Genomic DNA, 20,043 nt, shown 5'->3' with positions numbered 1-20,043 from the left:
TCCTCTTCTGTCCTGGAGTGCAATGCAATGGGGAAAATCACTACTACTAAGAGGAGCAATGCTGGATGAGACTGAAGCTTGACGTTATATTTACACAGTGACTAACCCAGTTGCCTGTGGAAGCCTGCTGCCTGGACATGAATGCTACTATACTCTCACCTCATGTTCCTCAGAGGCATGCTGTCTTTCATACTGGAGGAAATGTATAGTCAAGCTGACAAATAATGATGGCAGGTTCTAATCTCCATGTATTTATTTAATCCCCCTTTAGAGTTCTCCAAGTTGGCAGCCATCACTACTTCTTGTGGCATTCGATGCCACGGTTCAACTATGTGCTTCCGTTTATTTTGGCCTGGTTCCTCCTACTTGGCTTTAGCAGATGATTCTGGGTTGAATATGAGACACCAAGAAGATTTTCACCCTGCATACTTTCTTGACACTATACATAATTTATGAACTTCTCCTAACTCCTCCTAATAGTCCACAATTTTTTTCATTTCCTTCAGTTACTTCAGTCATTTGGCCAACTAAAAAAGAAGAAGCAAAATCTACACCATGTAAGCTTTTAAAGCTTCTTGGGTTTCTTCACCAAGCAAAGATGTTAGAAATTGTACAAGAGAAGAAATGTGATGATGTTAGAGTTACAGGTCTACAATTTGTCTTAACTGTTGTCAGTAAAGATTAGGTATGGGCAAACAGCCAGTAGGCTGTTAGGTATTGTGGGAATTGGAGTCTAAAACACCTGGAGGGCTGAAGTTTGCCCATGCCTGATTGAGATAGTCTAGACCAGGCCTGCACAAGACCAGCCTTAACCTCCACTGGTCAGCCCTTCCCCTGCCTACCTAAAAGGAAAGGCAGGCAGGAAGAAATGGAGGAAGAGGAGTGGCTCACAGAAATTATATTTTAATTTTAAATATGGCTCTTTAGAATTTCCAAGTTGTGCAGGCCTGGTCCAAAAAGACATCAATTGCATGCTGTGTTTTGTGCTTTTCAGTTGGCCCAATAAAAATACCAACACTTTGTGGGTTTTGGATTTTGTTGCATGCCCATGGTTCCTTATTAAATTCTCAAGCACAATCATACCACTCAGTTGTAAACACAGTGGTATGCATTAGATAATACTCAAGGTTACAACTCATGTTTTTCTACTGAAAAGAAGAAACCATCTTGTAATTACGTCTTTGCCTGGACTTGTTCTCCACTCCCATCCTTACCCCTTGGAATGAGATTGGCAATCTGCCTGTATAGACTGTAAAAGCTAAAAACTATTTCTGTTTTTAAGAGTAAAATAAGGAGAGAAGCTCTTCTATTTTGTAATGTAGTAGTTAGTGTTTTGGTCCTGAACTAGAAGGGCTTAAATTTACATCTTTAAATTCAAGCCTTTCTAGGCCAGGACCAAAACACTAACTATTTTCGCTGACTAGCAGAGATGTAAACCTTGGTTTACTACTTTTTCATAGTCAGGGAAGCATTGTGTGCTGGATGAGAAATTAGAAGAAGTTTCTGTGCTTTATTAAAATTGGTAGTGAAGTATTTGAGGACTTTTACAAAAACCTAGTTGCATTGGGGTTGCCCATAATTTTTATATAGCTTCAAAAGTTATTTTGATTTAAAATGTCCATATTGGCTCCGGGATACTAGAACAGTATCCCCAACCTCTGCAATGCTAGCTATACTATAACTTGCACAGCGCTTACTATCATGACCTGGTCCCTATAATCCTATAATGTTAGGTGTTTTTGCAACAAGTTGTCCATGTAAACTAGCAAAATCTAGCTTTTCTTTCTTTTAGCAAAAACTAGTTAGTGTAATTGCTTTCGGTCTGTCTAGTTGTTCCTTTCGCAGTACTTACTAAACTATCCTCTATGACTCCTCTTGGAATTTCTAAATTAGCATCTGCCAATCCTGAATGTAGTTATTAACTTATTATAATAGTTATATGTTCATTTAAAAAAAAATCCTGAGAAATATCTCCATGTGAATATGAGTCACTCTAACCTGTGTGCTTTAGAGTGTTAATAATCTATTCTTAGCACAAATATTATACACAGCTTTTCAGGAAGCCACTACTCTAAAGTAAGGATTCCAGGAATCTTCCCATGTTTGTCTGAATAACAAGGAATTCCCAGAAACCGAAGTATGAATATACTTGTGGTTTTAAACTTTCATGATATGATTATTTGGAGATTTAATTAATATGTTCTCTCTGGGAATCTCTAGGTCTCCCAGCTTACTCCACTGTCAACTTTCTGTTTCCGTTGACCACAGAGTTTCCCTGGATTACCTAGAAATTACTAAATTGTGTTCTGTCAGATTTTTAAAAAACTTTTTTTTTCATTTGCATCTATTCACTTTTGTGGGGATCTTGTGTCATAATCTACACCAAAGTGGAGGGCTTACTGTATTATGAGAGCCCCCCCCCCCAAAAAAAAAGTCCCTTAAAAAGCACAGGAATAGAAATAGCATTACACAATTTAAAATGTTCAACCATTTCCCTGCAACTTCTTGAGATAACATGGTATTCACAGGAATAGAAGATGTAATGATTCTAGTCCGTCGGCTCTGGTAATACTCTGTGCATGTATGAACATAATAATAATAATAATAATAATAATAATAATAATAATAATAATTTAGTTTTATACCCCGCCTCCACCTCCCCTAAGAGACGGGGCGGCTTACAAAGGGACAGGCCCAGGGAGCACAAAGTTTAAAAACATAACACAATAAGATAGCATCAAAACAAATTTTAAAAAATTATCACAATAAAACATAACACCATAAAAACAGTACCATACAGAACGATAAAAGCACTGAGTTCAGAGGGCTCTTGGTTTGTGCAAATTCCTAGATAGAGCTGGAACTTAGGTAACATTGGGCCAATTCTTTGGAACTTTGGAACTTCCTCTCATGCTAGTCTTGTGTCCATAGATTCCTGGATTTATATTTTCTTGTGATGGACATCCTGCCTTCAAAATTTATGATCTAGGCAAACTTTTCAGCCTTTTGAAGCACACAGTGCTGCTCTTGCTGTATTATATACTGTAATCATTTAAAGTGGTTTGTTAATTATAGTGCCACGGCTTTGCTACAGACGGGAGAATTAAGATTTGGTCGGAACGTTGGTGCTGTCTAGCGGCAGGCTTCTGTATCTCTTTTTCTTTCCATGGCAGTCACCTTTGTTAAATCCAAAAGATGACGTGGGTTTTTGTCCTCTAAGAAAGGAATGGAAACAAAGCTCTTTTAACCTTCTGAAATTTAGATTCATGGTTTCCATAGTGCAGCAACAATACAGAAGTCATTAAAATATAAATAGTTTCAAAAGTTCCATAAATAATTGCAATAGGTCTTCACGGAAGATTGAGCATATGGTTTTATTTGGTGTTTGTCTCAAAGAGCTTGTTGGATTTTGATACATTGGGGGCGGGGGGGGGGGGGGGGGATAAAATCACTGAAAATTGCTTACATCTCAGAATAACTTCTGAGCCAGTCATATATCTGAGCTCAGGGGAACTTACTTTTGGATGAGCATAAATGAAATTATGGTGTTAATATCTGGGAAGAGTGAATCACCAAACATAGGTTAGATTTCTATTGCTCAATCTGGAGTACCATCAATAAATTAAGGAAATTGTGACTTTATAAGTATAATTTCAAAATGTGTGTATATATAACTAATTTTTACTAAGGTAATTTTTGAAATCTGGATCCTATGGTTAGGCCCAACTAGTGTAGATAAGCTGAATCAGTAGAACAGACATGTCTATTTGCCAAGTTCACATTATTTATTTATCATGTCAGAAGTGAATCTAGGGTACAGGTAAAATGTGTTTAAAACACAAGCAAAGTTAAAAACTTGACATTATGCTAAATTTCCTTTGACTAGAAGCTGGCCACTTGGCATGCCTCTGGTGTTGGTGTGAGAAGGTCCTCCATTATGCATGTGGCAGGGCTCAGACTGCATTGTAGTAGGTGGTCTGTGGTTTGCTCTTCTCCGTACTTGCATGTTGTGCACTCCACTTTGTAGCCCCATTTCTTAAGGTTAGCTCTGAATCTCATGGTGCCACAGCGCAGCCTGTTCAGCGCCTTCCAAGTTGTCCAGTCTTCTGTGTGTCCAGGAGGGAGTTTCTCATCCAGCCTCAGCCTCTGATTGAGTTTCCAGGTTTAGGCCTGCCACTTTTGGACTCTTGCTTGCTGAGATGTTCTTCGAGTATCTCTGTCAATCTCAGGAAGCTGTTTCTTGATTTAAGGCATTGCCATGATGGCTGATAGCCAAACAGAGGATGGGCTGGAGATGTCAATGACTTGGTCCTTTCATTATTGGCTGCTACTTCCTGACAGAAGGACAGTGGTGTAGGACATAGACATCCTGTGATGATGCGTCATGTCTCATTAAGAGCCACATCCACTGTTTTAACGTGGTGAGATGTATTCCACACTGGGCATGTGTATTCAGCAGCAGAGTAGCAAAGCACAAGGGCAGTTGTCTTCAGTGTCTGATTGTGATCCCCATGTTGTTCACATTGATTCAACAGAACCACTCTAGATGTGATTAATAACAGAATTTAGTATAAAATCTTAGAAAGTTATGAAATAATTTTTCAAGTTTTGTACATCAGCCTTTTTAAAACAATTGTTTTAAAATATGTATAATCTATTCAATTGATTAACAGCATAGTCCTACACATCCTTTCTTCAGAGTAACACCCATTGATTTTAGTGGGGCTACATATAAAACTTTGCATAGCATAAAGAAGGGCTAACACCCCTGTGGCATTTGCTTTGCTGTCTGCACCCCTTTTCAGAAGATTTCACCTCACTTTCTGTTCCTGTGATAATTGGATTTTGAAAAATGTAGCTTGTTGTAGAAACAAGGATTGGTGATAAAACTTTGGTAGAGACACCATTTCCCCATGATAACCCTTCCAGGAGTGAATTTCCCTTCCTGGGGCATATATATTTCACATTCTGTTGTCTCACCCCGTTCTTAACAATGAGTCATTTGTGAGTCGGATGTTTGTAACTTGGTGACTGCTTGTATTACAGAGTTCATAAATAACACCATAATTGATATCTGAAACCTAAATGTGCATAAGATTGATAGGGTAAAAGCATCAGGACTTTGCCATTATCAGGACAATTACAACATCTGCTTTGCCACCCCAACTTTACTTTTCTCAGTGAAATTCATCATCATGATACAATATGCATTTTATGTGAATATTTTCTCAGCAACCGCGTATTTCTATGAGCTATCTTTGTTATTATGCAAAGCATTATGCAGTGGGATGGTTTGGTCTTGAATTGACAATGAAGACTCATTGCCTTTATAAGAGACCTGCTCTTGAAAAGATGTAAAATGCTAGATCTAGGTCATATATGTGGATCGATATCAGTCTACATCACCTCTTTGGGGCAAGGGGATCAATTACAAAGGGTGTCTGTGCTTCATATTTTATCCCTACATTACTTCACATAGATATGCCACCAGAACACTACAAATCACAGAATGAGAATCAAGTGTGATGAGGAGAGTATGCATCCCATCTCAACACAGTATGCATCCAGTCCTAAGAAAATACTGGATGCATACTGATACAAATGGATTATATCTCAAAGTGATAAAGTCTTTAGTATTCTTGTTCTAAATAATTGTGTATAAGAAATCAAGGATCACGGCTTATGGCATGGAAGGAATATTATTACGATTCTTATGATTTGAAAATACTGTGCTTTGACTCATCACACCACAGATTCAAAACACCTCCTACATCACTCTATGACCATTTAAAAAGTATTGTTGCTGCTGGGATGCTCACAGATTTTCCTATCATGCACAAAAGCAGTACTTCAGCAATGGAAGAATCTGTAGTATTTCAAAAAACATGATTAGATTTTCATCTGCAAATAATCAGACAGACACTTTGCAGACAGATTCCAACAGAATACTGATGTGATGGGGCAAATGTCATGTGATGAGACCCGTTTGAAATCATTCTCAAACAGTCTCAGAAACAGAGGATTTCCTTATGTGATAAGGACCCATGTGTGTCTGTATATAAGTTTAATCTCTCAGCAATCATGTACTTTTACCAGAGTGGGGTAGAGAAGAGTCCACTATAGGTGCTCTCAGTTTCATTTTGCGGCATCTCTTGTTTACAGGTATCAGTATTACCTGCAGGTGAAAAAGGATGTTCTTGATGGACGATTGCGATCTTCATTTGAGCAAGGGATAAGGTTGGCTGCACTAGCAGTTCAAGGTTTGTGAGCACACCTGCTAACACTTTCTTCTCTTATCTGTTTATTTAAGCAATACAAGAATACATTCTAATTAGAGATGACAACCCCCATAAAACTGACATGATTCTTAATAATTTAGATGAGAATCATTGATTTAGGTTATTTGAAAATTTGATATTGTATCATTTGGAAATAGGAGTGGCATGGACATGGATCTCTCAGATTCTTGGATTCTTGCATACTATTCAAACTGAGCTCTGTTAATCTCAGTGTACAGAATATTAACTATCTCTGTGTGGGTGTCTATACAGAGAAAGAAAGACAAAGAACATATTTTTGATTTGTTTATATTCCCTAGTAAACATTTTTTTTTAAAAAACCTTGATATGTGGAATTTTTTTCTCAAAAGCATATGCAATGACTTTTTATTTGTCCATGTTCCCTGGTTTCGTGATAAACATACATTAGCAATGTGACATAAAATGAAACAAGATTTTTGGCACCCAGTAATAACATGAAATGGTTCTGAAAGGTTTGCAAGACTATTTGGGTGGGATAATTTATGAGGGGAATTTCCAGCATCTTGAGAATCTTGTCAGAAGTGTTTGGTGTTATTTTGTGGAATAAAGGCTCTTGGGCATTCTTTTTTCTTCTTCTTTCAAGCAATGCAGCTGAAACATAGGCGAGTCTTTGACAAATATTGTTACAGACTTCAGGAAATACTTCTGACTTCATGGTCTTATTCAAAAACATTGTGAAAATTGAAACATTTCTGTGCATATTTTGATTGTGCTTTTCTTGCATAGCAGGAGGTTGGACTAGATGACCCATGTGGTCTCTTCCAACTCTTATTATTCTATTATTCTTATTTATACTTACTATTATTCTATTATTCTGTGCGGCTTTTCATTTAATTGATGCAATTGATGTGTTGTCAATGATAGACTTCAGGAATAAATCAATTGCACAGCCTTTGAGCCATTAGTGAAAAAAAACTTGTTCTAGACATTACAAAATATTTTCCCCTCCTACCAGGGGATGTTTCCACCAGTAAAATAAATCTGGTGCAATTCAGAGTGTTTTGCTGCAGAGCACTCCTAGACCCATCAAACAACTACTTTCTTCTAATACACCACAATGACATTGTGTTGATGGCAGCATATTTCTTTTGCCAAATGCAAGTTGGGACTCCTTTTTCCTCCTTCTCCCCTCTTTGGGGCTTTCACCTGCTCCCCAGCCACAGGTCAGGCTACTCCCTCATCATAGTCTCTAAAATGCAGATTCACTTCCAAAATAGTTATGCATCCTGTGTTGCCACAGCACCAGATTTTAAGTGAGTATGTATTTTATCCAAGGTAGACAACCTGTTAGAGGGCACACTACAAGCAGAGTTCCCATATTGCATATTGTTAACTTCAGATGGCAGAGGCATTTGAACTGAAAGCACTCAAAGGAGAACACCCTCTGGCCACTTAAAAGAATAGATTCATTTTAGGAAGAAATTAGCAACAGTCTCTATAATTTCCTAGAGGAAATTATGCTCCCCCTCCAGTTAATAAAATATCTGGGAATCTTGTCTGTTATTTATTCAACCCATCCACAGGTGAGGGCCTTTGTTTCTTTAGAGAAGAAAGTGCTCTAGTTTAACGAAACTGAGTTTCTAAACTTTCAATAGAAAGTTCGGTTTTCAGGGTGGATGGATTGGGTTCTCATACCAGTGAACTAGAGCTTGGAAATTACTTCTTATATTGCAGCTCACAGAATTCTTCCATTGAGTGAGATTCAGGGAGCTGCAGTTCAAAGAAATGACTTTCCCAAGTTGGGTAGTTAAGTGGCCCACATAGACTGTAACTAACTGAGCATAGCCCACCATTCATATATTGTGGCCTGTGAGCAGCTTGCCAATCTCCAAGGCATGACAGCACAAATTAAAATGTTATCATGCTCCTGATGTGCTGTGATTACTTTGGTGAGTGAGAAATTTTGCAGGCCTAATATGAATCATGGGGGAGTAAGGGGAGAGGCAGATGTGTGAGCAGGAAGGGAAATGGATAGGTTGGAGTGGGGCAGAGGAGAGGGAGTCTGGACTCTACCAGCCCAATTGTGGAGGTATCCCACCCAGCCCCATCACTGATCAGAGGTGCAGAGATATAGTCCATTGGGGCGGGGGGAGGGGGGAGGGATACATTCCTGAACTTATAGATGTTACTAATAGAGTCATCCCGGAAGACCTAGAATATTCCTAGAGAGAATTTGCTAGGTCCTCCGACTTTACAGTAATTTTGGGTGGAAGCATACCATTGGTTGACGACTTAGGAAATTCCTAGAAAGGATTTATTTTGTTGGATGCAGATAGATGAAACTGCAGCCTTGCAGGTATGCAGGTCAGACTGTACTGGGGAGTCCTTTCCTGGCATTGTCCCACTTCCGTGCAGAAAAGGAAGAGGAGAAATGAAGCAGGCCATTGTCAGTCTTCACTTCATTGATCACCCGCTTTACCCATTTAATGAAGGCAGAGGAGCAATGGGACCAGTCTCCTTCCAAACCATGAAGTGGACAAACTCAAATGTGTCTCTGACTGGGGACAGGATGATATCAATTGATATGGGCATGTCTCCGGGTATTTTCTGACTTATGAGAGGAAAAGAGGTCCAGCTCCTTACCGTATCAGAAGCCCCTTCTACACTGCCATATAACCCAATTCAAAGCACATAATCTGGATTTTATATGGTAGTGGAGAAGGTGCCTGAGACATACATATATAAATAATCTTCATCTTCCTCCTTCTACTTCAGTAAGAACTGTACCCTAGGACATTATTATACATTTGCGAGTAATTGACTATTGCAATAATTTCAGAGCAACCACATCCTCCATTCCCTTTGTTCCAAAGTCTTCTCTCCAGTTGGACAAATACTTTGGGCTTTTTTAAGCTTTAAGATTTGAGATGTTGCTTCCACAATGATCTTCACTAAGCAAATTTGATGCACAATAAAATTATTTGTGTAAGGCGAATTCATGTATTTTATCTTGTCTTTTCCTTACTCACATCCAGCTGATTTTGGGGACTACGGTCAATTTAAATCTCACGATTTCCTCCGGGAATATGTTTTGTTTCCTATGGTAAGTACGTTATCATCAAATTCTTTTCCCCACTGATTTTATGTGTCATCTTCTTGCATCATAACAGGTTTTCTTATTAATTCAGTAAATATTTCATCCTAACTAGAAATTGGAAGATTATGGAAAAAAATTACCCCAAAAATGGAGTAGAGAAGAAAATGCCATTAATACTCCAAATTCATTTTTAAAAACTCCATGAGATGAAGTCTTTTATTATGACAGTATTGAATCAATACAATACTTGACTTAGATTTTATTTTCCCAGTTCTTTTTATGGGAACATGTATGTTATCTCTGATTGACATTTTGGAGACAATATATATTTTCTATTTACTAATGTCGTTAATTTCCTCTATTTCTATTGTTTTGGAGGGATTTTTTGCCTGTTTCTCAAACTGGAAAAATCAAAAAGATTCTTTCTTGTTTACATGTTCCTTACAGTTCAAGATATTATATCTCAATTTAGAATGAACAACAAATAAACTTTTAAATCAGTAAGATCAATTTGCTATTATACTCTGAATGAACTGTGCTTTTAATAAAGACACAATCATTTTATGGTAACTCATAAAGGATTTTAAATTCCTAAATGAACAACGTAACATTCAGAGGTGCAAATATTGCATATTTTCAACTTAAAATAAAAATAAAAAGCCTTTCTCCTCCATATCTTCAAAATTTCAGGAAACATTGCATTCTAATGTAAAATGGTATCAGTAATCCTTAAATTCAATGTGATTCGTGCACTTACTTTGCTTACATTTCTTTGTTTGGGGATTCCAATCTGCATGATATTCTCCTATACAACCTTTATAAGGTCATGTCTAATTTTCTCTAGTCTTAATCTAGCATTTAACAATGGTCCAGAAATCTTGGTTATTTCATTTTTCCTAGTATAAGTAGGCAATTTCTAGAATGTGGATGTGTTAATTAAGACTCAGATATCCTTGTTTTTTACCAGTCACTATCAACTTATATTTTTGAAGGTATTTTGAAAAATTGTATTACAGTCTATTGTGGCTATAGCTCAGTGGTACAGCTCTGTGAGCACAAACATCTTATATGTCCCTAAAACTGAAGGCAAACAAAAAAAAAAAAAAAAGCAAGCAAGCAAGCAAGAAAGAAAGAAACCTCAATTTATGCATTGGTGGCTTAGCCTTACCTATAATAAATATCTTGGGCAGTTTGTGCTTCACAAGCTAGTGACCTGTCCATTGTGTAAGCCATATACCAAGCTTGGATAATCATAATGCTGTACATTTTGATAAAGCCTTAGGTTGAGTTTTAAAATTTAGAAATTTTAAAATGTCTGAAGTTACACATGAGTATATAAATTAATTAGCTAATACACCATTCTTACTAATTTCTTAGTGCATGGATTGAGGACTTTACTGCAGGATGGGAGGACTACTGGACCATTTTGCTTAGGGACTGCCAGGGCCCTTCCATACAGCCCAATATCCCAGAATATCAAGGCAGAAAATCCCACATTATCTGATTTGAACTGGAATGTATGGCAGTGTGGACTCAGATAACCCAGTTCAAAGCAGATATTGTGGGATTTTTCTCCTTGATATTCTGGGATATAGGGCTGTATGGAAGGGCCCCTAGAGAGGGTTGCTGCATTGAGACTGTGTCTGATCTTGTGCAGCTACAATATGTGTCAAACGTCATTTTTTTTCAACAGTGAAAAGAACAAAGGTATGTATACAGAACGCCTTGCAGGTGTGTAGCTGTGTATAGGCACGTACCATGCTATTTTTCATTACACGCTACCGCTTTCACATTTTTCAGTGTCAGGAACAAATAATACCAGGGAGGCCCCCAGTGAATAAGAAGCAAGGCAGTTCAGTTAAGTATAAATACGCATAGCCTTGAGGCATTCCACTCAGAAAGTGAGCTAGTGTTTATTTTTATGAGTACTAAGCTTTGAAACCAGGAAGAGAGTTCATTTGTACTATTGTAATGGATTGTTTTAAAAGATTTCTTTGCACCGCAACATCCCCAAAAACACCGAAAATCATCTGATTTTGGAAGGAAAGCTGTGTTGGATAGGAGATCACCAGGAATCTTGTGGTAGAGCTAGGAAGGCATACTGTCTCAAAGCTTTGGAGAACTACTGACAGTCTGAATTGACAGTATTGGGCTAGATGGGCAAATGGTCAGACTCACGAAAGGAAGTTTGCATACTTTGAAAGGTTCCAAATTAATCTGTCTGCCCTTCCCTGTCTCTTGGTACCCGGGTAGCGGAATAATACAAGTATGTTTTATTTCTCATTTTGAACCATAAAACTTTGGAGCTAAAACTTTGGAGCACACAACAAGAGATAAACTGAATTAGTGAGACTTGCATGAGTGTTAACTTACCATTCAGTAGTAGAATCAGTGTATCTGATTGAGTCTAGAAACTAGACTGAGACCTAAATTAAAATGAATAGAAAGCAAGTCGTAGAGGACAATTCACCAGTGTGAAGAACTTAGGAATCTTTCTTCTACTAACCTCAAACTGTTCTTTATACATTGTCATCAATGTTATATCCTGCCTTTCTCTCAAGGCTGGGGTCAAGCCCAAGCAATTACAATAAGGCAAGATTCAAGGCTGCTAACAACACATTTAAAAGCAGTACTGATTTGAGAAAGTATACTTAACTGTCAATAAAATCTCTAAATTACTTTTAAAAACAATTTATATAGTTAAACATTTTAGTTTATTAATTGTGTATGTATATGCAAATACAGTTATTCCAGAATCCGAAAAATGTCAAAGCTCTGTTTTATTATATTATTGTCACTATTTTACTGTATTATTCAATTATTGTATAGTATTTTACTTGATGTTATCATCTGTCTTATCTGTATTTTATATTGCCTTATTGTAATTGCTTGGGCATAGCCCCATGTTAGCCGCCCTGAGTCCCTGAGTTATTATTATTATTATTATTATTAAAATTCAAAACAATTCTGATCCCAAACATTTCAGATAAGGGATGCTCAACCTGAGCAATACTATTAATAAGATAATTTTGTTTAGAGTTGATAAAGTTTCTGATAATCGATAGTTAGGGGATGGGAACAAAACCATATTTGCTTCATGGAATGTACTTGGTATCCAACAATTAGATTTGCTGCAACTATCCCCACCAAACTCAGGTGCAAAGTCCAATATTAACCACAAAACTCAAAGTACTGGAAGTGAAAATGTAATTCTCTGTATGTCCTCCTCTTATTACAAACAGTTCGTTGTTACATATGTATTCTTTGAGTAACTGTGATTTTTTGTTCTTTTCTGTAGGATTTGACCCAAGATGAAGCAGTCCTCGAGGAACTGACACAAAAAGTAGCCCAGGAGCACAAAAACAATTGGTGAGTCATAAATATATCGATACACAGATAATTACCAAAATATGGGTATCACGTGTAATTATTATGTGGAGGCTTTTAAATAGAGGCTGTGTGGCCATCTGTCAGGGATGTTTTGATTGTGCTTTTTTCTGCATGGCAGGGGATTGGAGTAGATAATCCACATGGTCTCTTCCAACACTATTATTCTATGATTCTATTATTCACTTTATCCCTTATTATAGGGATAAGAAAAGTGCAGTTAATGTTATGTTGTTCCATCCTTGTTCAGTGATAAACAGTAGCATTTAATGTTGAGATTAACTTCACAATTCAGCAGCAGATCAGTTGCACAACTTCAGCACTTTCCAGTAGCTTCTTCCTGCACAGTATTTTCAGTCAACTGCTCCCACAGCCTGCAGCCAGGCTGGAACCTTTTACAGACACTTCAGCACATGCCCGGCCACTGTCAGTTTTACCATTGTCTTTCCCCCAGTCTAGATAATATACAGAGTTACCACAGCACACAGTTATATCTTGTCTTAGCAGACAGGTTCTTTTAATTACATATAGCCTTCAATAAACAACATCACAGCACAAGGAGAAATATACACTGTACATGACTTCCTTATATACAATTCTATACAATTACACATAGAAATCCCTGATTGGCTCCCAACTCATTAACTCAACTCAGACCCAGGATTGCATCATTCACAATCACCTGGACTAGACCAGAACACATTCCCCAAATGAAGTTCTGTATACAGTTAATGCATGACTCAGCATTTCCGATAGAAGCCCATTAGCAGTGCATGACTCAGCTATATTACATTACAATACATTGTAAAACCTGACAATTTTAACAGCCTGAGCCTTTTTGTCATCTATGGAAGCCTGCCATAGATTCAGGCAAAACCATTCAGGAGAAAATGGTTCTAGAACATGGCCATACAGCCCAAAAAACTTACAACAACCCAGTGATCCTGGCCATGAAAGTTGTCAACAATACATTGAAAATTTCAGGCTTGCCTACATGGGGCAGTTATGACACTATTTTGAAAAAGCCCTCCCTATTAGATAATTTAGCTAGTTTCCAACATTACGTATTTGGATGAGGGACTGAAATATGTATGTGGGGCTCCTAGAACTAGGAGTTTCTGGATGAAGTGAATCATCTTGGTAAGGGATGGGCACAGTGTGCTCATAGGCCACATGTAGCTCCTTGGGCCATTTTTATATCCAGATTCCCCAGGGCCAAAAATGAGGGATTTTTTGTAATAATACTCCCAGAATGCCCCCAAATGCACTATGGAGTGAAACATTGGGATGGGGGCAGGGCAGATAGGTGCTTCTGATCCATTTTGCCCAATGATCCAGAGAGAATGATCTAAAGAGAACGCCAAACCAGCAAATCAGACTAGAATCTTTAGTCATCTATAATGTTGAGCCATGTTTCTGTTTTCTTCATTCACAGTGGGATGTCTGCTGCAAAAGCGGAACTTCAATACATAAGTGAAGTGGAACGATTAGATGGGTTTGGGCAGGAAACTTTCCCTGTGAAGGTAAGGTGCTACACTAGAAGCTGTGATTTTTCTCCCCCCAGCAAAGACATTTATCATTAGTGCAGGGCTGCCGAAACATAATTCACCAGTCTTAGTAATGTCTGCATTAGTATTACCCAGTGTCAACTTGATAACACTAGATGGCAATGCTATTATCATTAACAAAAGAACATTAGGAGGAGGGAAATATTTTTATCCTTTATGTATTAGGATTCTCTGTGTAAGACCCTGGTGCAGCCAGTTTTAGCAGTTTGCCTCTATGTTGAAATATAAATTCTTCTACCTGGAGGTATTGTGTTGAGGATTGGCAATGGACAATTTTAACTGTTTTCATATCATGCTTGTGCTCAAAGCTAAGTCCAGAAGTACTCCTATGCTGAACACTTGGCTTCCCATCCCAACACAGGCTGAATTCCCTGATCTGTTCTTCAATTGACCAAGAGTCAATTTTTGTGTTGATTATGTTTCAAATCATCCTGGCAGATCTTGTTTTGCACTTAAGCTACTTCCTTGAAGTTAAATGGAAAAGAGAGAAAGAGCTTTAATAAGTATGTTAGTGATGGCAAATCCCCAAACAGTGTCCACAAGTGCTGTCCAAGAAAGGTGACCCATCCATATTGGTGGGGTGCAGCAGAGCCAACAGGGACACACTTCCCTGTACAGTTCTGAATGTTGGTTTTCCAGCAAGAGAGCTAAAGCTGAGTTGTTGTAGGTTTTTCGGGCTATATGGCTATGTTCTAGAAGCATTCTCTCTTGACGTTTCACCTGAATCTATGGCAGTCATCCTCAGAGGTTGTGAGGTCAGAGGATGCCTGCCATAGATGCAGGCAAAACATCAGGAGAGAATGCTTCTAGAACATGGCCATACAGCCCGAAAAACCTACAACAACCCAGTGATTCCGGCCATGAAAGCCTTCGACAATACATAGAGCTAAAGCTGTTATAATGTAAAACCAGTTTCATCCAGAATCCCATGGATCTGTGAGGCCACACATGCTATTCCAAGGGGAAAAAGAAAAGAAAAAGGAAAGCGTAAATGTTCTAATGAGTTCTTGCCTGTATTTAGTCAAAACTGTCTTTTTTTCCTGCCATCTCCCTTCTAGTAGTCATCCAATCCAGCTACAACAGCTCCTACTTGGCTCTGCTTTGTGGGAAGGGATGCTTTTGACACAATCACCTGTCAATACAACAGGAACCTATTCAATGGCCATAAGAAAGCCACCTGGATCCATTTTTTTCTCCTGGGGCAGACTCATATGATTCACATATTAATGACCCTGTAGGCAGTAGTGATATATTCTAACCTGCAGAATAGCACAAAATATTGTGCTTTCAGCTGTAAAAAGTCCCTTTGCCCCCACCTCCCATCTGTGTACTGAATGTCGAGCTGTTCTACAGCTTTATGTGCCATGAGCAATTCCATTTGTACCCTGAGGCATGTCCCAGCTTAGGATCTCAAGAACCTGTCTCTGCTGCAGCTGAAGGAGGAAAACTCTCAAATTTGCCAGAAGGGAGAGGGGGACAGAAGGAAATAAACAATTTTGGCTAGCTTCTGCATTCTCTATCTTGTGACAGTCCGCATCAAAGTGAATGACTTTTCTTTATGGGAAGGCATGTGTTTTTCTGTGTCCAGCCTTTCAACAGGGAGAAATCAAAAGTTTATACCATATTTGAAGGTCTGTGATGTACCAAAGTGATCATTGTTACAAAGGCTTTTTATCCTGATTCCCATTTATACCTTTTGGCAAGCACCAAAGCATGTTTACATTAGTAGAGGAAGTGCTGATTGTAGGTGTAAAAATTAATCCAGCATGTTGTGTTAGGAAGATAAGAACATTGAGAAGTTTAAGTGTTGCTTTGCCTCGGCCTTGATGATACTGTATATCAGTGATTCTCAACCTGTGGGTCCCCAGGAGTTTTGGTCTACAACTCCCAGAAATCCCAGTCAGTTTACCAGCTGTTAGGATTTCTGGGAGTTGAAAGCCAATATCTGGGGGGACACAAGTTGAGAACCACTGCTGTATATCCTTTCTAAAGTTTGTATGAATATTATATCTGATGCATCATAGCTGTATATTCAAGACAAAATATTGAAAATTCCCACTGTTGGGAGTTCAGTGGGCTCACTTATTATGAAAGTGGTTTCATTTATATCTGAGGTTCTGCAGGAAGTTTACCATAGATTTGCACTGGATGCCTGGAATAAAACACTTCTCTAGGCATCCCTAGGTCTTCCAGGGTGATTTTGTAATATGCTTTCACCAAAAGCACAAATGAAGAAGATGTTGTTCATTTCAAGTAGGGGGGAAAGAGTTCCAGATTACATCAAAAATCATATTATGCATTGGGTACCAGATGGATCCCACACATAATATGTGGTTCTATGATTCTATGACTCTACTATATATATTATACCTTCATTACTCTTAATCATGCATACTGGAGTATTACTCAAGTATGTTCACCACTGCATAAGAAGGTATCAAGTAATGTATTTTCCAGGTTTTAGAACAGCACTAGAAGGCAACTCCACCCCCAGAACTCCAACAATCACCATTGTGCCTTTTGGAACAAAAGGAGTAGACTTTACTATCAAAAGCTTGAGCATGATATGTTAATGGAGCTTTATTCTCAGCTAGAGTGCAGTATTACCTCAGCCTATGGGACTGTGGGAGCAAGATTCTTCTTTGCTTAACACCATAGTTATAGAGTACATCTCATTGTAGAGTCAAGACACAACTCTTGTTTTTAAAAATATTTATTTATTTATTTATTTATTTATTTTTGCCCCAACTCTCTCCCAATATAGGAACTATAGCTAGGTTTCTGGGTCTCAGTGATCATAACTTGGTTCTGCTTTTACAACAAAGACAAAGAATATGTGGTGTGCCGTTACGCCCAGACGCTTTAAAATAAAACTTTGACGTGCTGCTATCTATGTCTGGGCGAAACTGCGGGGGTCTTTCTTTAGGCAGATTGAGCTTTCTGGAATAACTGAGTCCACTTCAATTTTAAACAATAAACAGGATATTTATTAACAAAGTCCTTGTAGACTTGGCCCATATTAATGTTACCAAACAATCAATGAATAATAAATTGCATCTATATTAATAAACTCTATCTATATTCAGTTAAACCCAATTACTCTATCTATCTATCTATCTATCTCTATCTATCTATCTATCTATCTATCTATAATCTATCTATAATCTATCTATCTATCTATCTATCTATAATCTATAGGTCTCAGTTAAACTAAATTACTCAATCTATCTATCTATAACTAAATTAAACTCAAATACTCAATTATACTAAATTACTCTCTATCTATAACTAAATTAAACTCAATTTCTCCATTGTTTTTACAATGATATTTTCTGAGGTACCTTGTCTGCCAACAGCACATCATGGATTCTTTCTAAAACTGAAGGAGCAGGGAGAACTCCAAAATGACTGCTGGAAACAGGGGCGGGCCCAAAGAGCCACTCTTTGGCCAATTATTGCAGAGGGCCTGAAAACTGGCTTTCCTGCCTCTGGCTGCTAACTTTTTAGGCCTTTGCAGAGGCTGCAGAGGCCTAGGAGAAAGGCAAGGGGCAACCAATTTAAACAACCCAAAAAGACAATAAACCCAGTCTCCTGGGAGACGGAACATGTGGCTATCCAAATGTTATAGAGCAGGGGTCCTCAGACTTTTTAAACAGAGGGCCAGGTCACAGTCCCTCAAAGTGTTGGAGGGCTGGATTATAATTTGAAAAAAGCATGAATGAATTCCAATGCACACTGCACATAACTTATTAGTATTTCAATGGGAAGTGTGTGCCTGCTTTTGGCTGATGAGATAGGATTGTTGTTTTTGTTTTTGTTGTGTGCTTTCAAGTAGTTTCAGACTTAGGTTGACCCTGAGCGAGGGCCAGAGAGCTGTATCTGGCCCCCGGGCCATAGTTTGAGCACCCCTGTTATAGAGCTACAACTCCCACTCTTCTGATATTTACCTATGCTGGCTAGGGCTCATGGAAGTTTGAGTTTACCATTTGAAGACTATGCTTTGCTCTCTCATGACTAACTTGATTTTGGATTTTTGCTTTGGGTAATGCCTTAAGATTAAATTGTTTTTAAATTGGTTCTAAGCTATTTTGGCTGATGACATTACACTATAGATCTTTTTTACATTGCATATTATAGTATGGTGTAACCTCTTTAACTGCAATTGAAACATCTTATGTTATGCTGAAATGTGTAGTTTGGTGAGGCACTGGAGTTCTCTGATTGATAATTCTAAGTATAATTCCCTAAATGACAAATCTCAAAGACTAGGTTTTCATAGAATGCTGCCATAGTGGTTTAAAAGGAGTAATGGCTGTATCAATGTGTAGTTTGAACAGGCCTCTTAAAGGCTTAACTTGTGAGTTTGATTTTAACAAAACATAGAGCCAGTTTATTATATCAGTGTTGCAGATATTTTCATGAATAGTTTGACCAAATCTAGGCCGGAATTATCTAATTCAAGCAGAATCTAAATATGATTTTTGTTGTTGCTGTTGTTGCTTTCATTGTATAATTAAATATCATAATTACATTGAAAGGAACCTGCTAATTAAAAGCAATTGAGTTATAAAATATGACAGAAATTTGGCAGTGAAAAGGACCAACTTAATTACATTTTAAAAATTAAAACTGTTGACTTGTGTTACAATTTTCGCATAAACATTTTTGCATAATTAAGTTATTAATTATGTTACTTATGAATTAAATGAGAGATTGTGCCAGCAAAAAATATGCTACCCAGTTGATTATTTATCTCGATTCTACTTCTCCTGAATTTCTGCAAAGCAATGATTTAAACTACTGATTTAAGAGTGGATCCAGTAGCATGAACTGGGCTAAGCAGTTCTTTGAAGTTAAGATTCTCAGTAACTGATTCTCCATACCTCACCATCCCTTTTCTAAAAGCAGTAAAGGATGCATATTATTTATTTATTATTAATGTCATTTCTACCCCGCCTTTCTCGACCCTGAAGGGGATTCAAGGTGGCTTACAAATATGGGAAAAATTCAATGCCACACTGGTAAACAATAAAACACATCCCATCAAAATATAAGCAATCTAAATATTTAAGCCATTAAAACACATATCAATCAATCAAAGAGATTTAAACCATATGAAATACCGAGTCATGTTCTCATGTCCAAATCATTTTCCAAATCCATAGTCCATTATTCAAGCCGTTGAAGTCTCATTCTGTAGTTTCCTATTCACCAAACGCCTCTGTAAAAAGCCAGGTCTTAAGTTTTTTCCTTAAAAGCCAGGAGGAGTGGGGCCTTCTTGATGTCACTGGGAAGGGAGTTCCATAGCTGAGGGGCCACAACTGAGAAGGCCCTGTCTCTCGTCCCCACCAGTCCCACTTGCTAAGAGGTTGGGATGGAGAACAGGGCCACCCCAGCCCATCTTAAAGCTCTTGTGTGCTCATAGAGGGAGATTTGTTCGGACAGGTAAGTTGGACTAGAACCGTATAGGGCTTTATAGGCCAAGACCAGCACTTTGAATTGGACTTGGAGCAGACTAGCAGCCAGTGGAGCTGACATAACAGAGGCGTACGCCGCCCCAGTTAGGAATCTGGCTGCCACCTAATTAAAGCTTCCCGGCCATCTTCAAAGGCAACACCATGTAGAGTGTGTTGTAGTATTCTATATGAGATGTAACAAGAGCATGAACCACCATGGCCAAGTCTGACTTCCCAAGGTACGGTTGCAACTGGCCCACAAGTTTTAATTGTGT

At 38.1% G+C, this 20,043-nt stretch overlaps 1 protein-coding gene across 1 annotated transcript in view; it reads left to right on the top strand.

The window, feature by feature from the left end:
- Positions 1-20,043, top strand: part of PTPN14 (protein tyrosine phosphatase non-receptor type 14) — a 137,822-nt gene that overhangs the window by 77,785 nt on the left and 39,994 nt on the right. Inside the window, exons 4-7 of the mRNA XM_060754280.2 lie at positions 6,163-6,260; positions 9,296-9,363; positions 12,656-12,726; positions 14,180-14,267. Of these exons, the coding sequence (XP_060610263.2) occupies positions 6,163-6,260; positions 9,296-9,363; positions 12,656-12,726; positions 14,180-14,267 (325 nt within the window). The remainder of the gene's footprint in view (positions 1-6,162; positions 6,261-9,295; positions 9,364-12,655; positions 12,727-14,179; positions 14,268-20,043) is intronic.

This window comes from Anolis sagrei, chromosome 1 (assembly GCF_037176765.1).
Source record: "Anolis sagrei isolate rAnoSag1 chromosome 1, rAnoSag1.mat, whole genome shotgun sequence".
NCBI classification, from domain to species: Eukaryota; Metazoa; Chordata; class Lepidosauria; order Squamata; family Dactyloidae; genus Anolis; species Anolis sagrei.
This window is presented reverse-complemented; position numbering and strand designations above follow the sequence as displayed.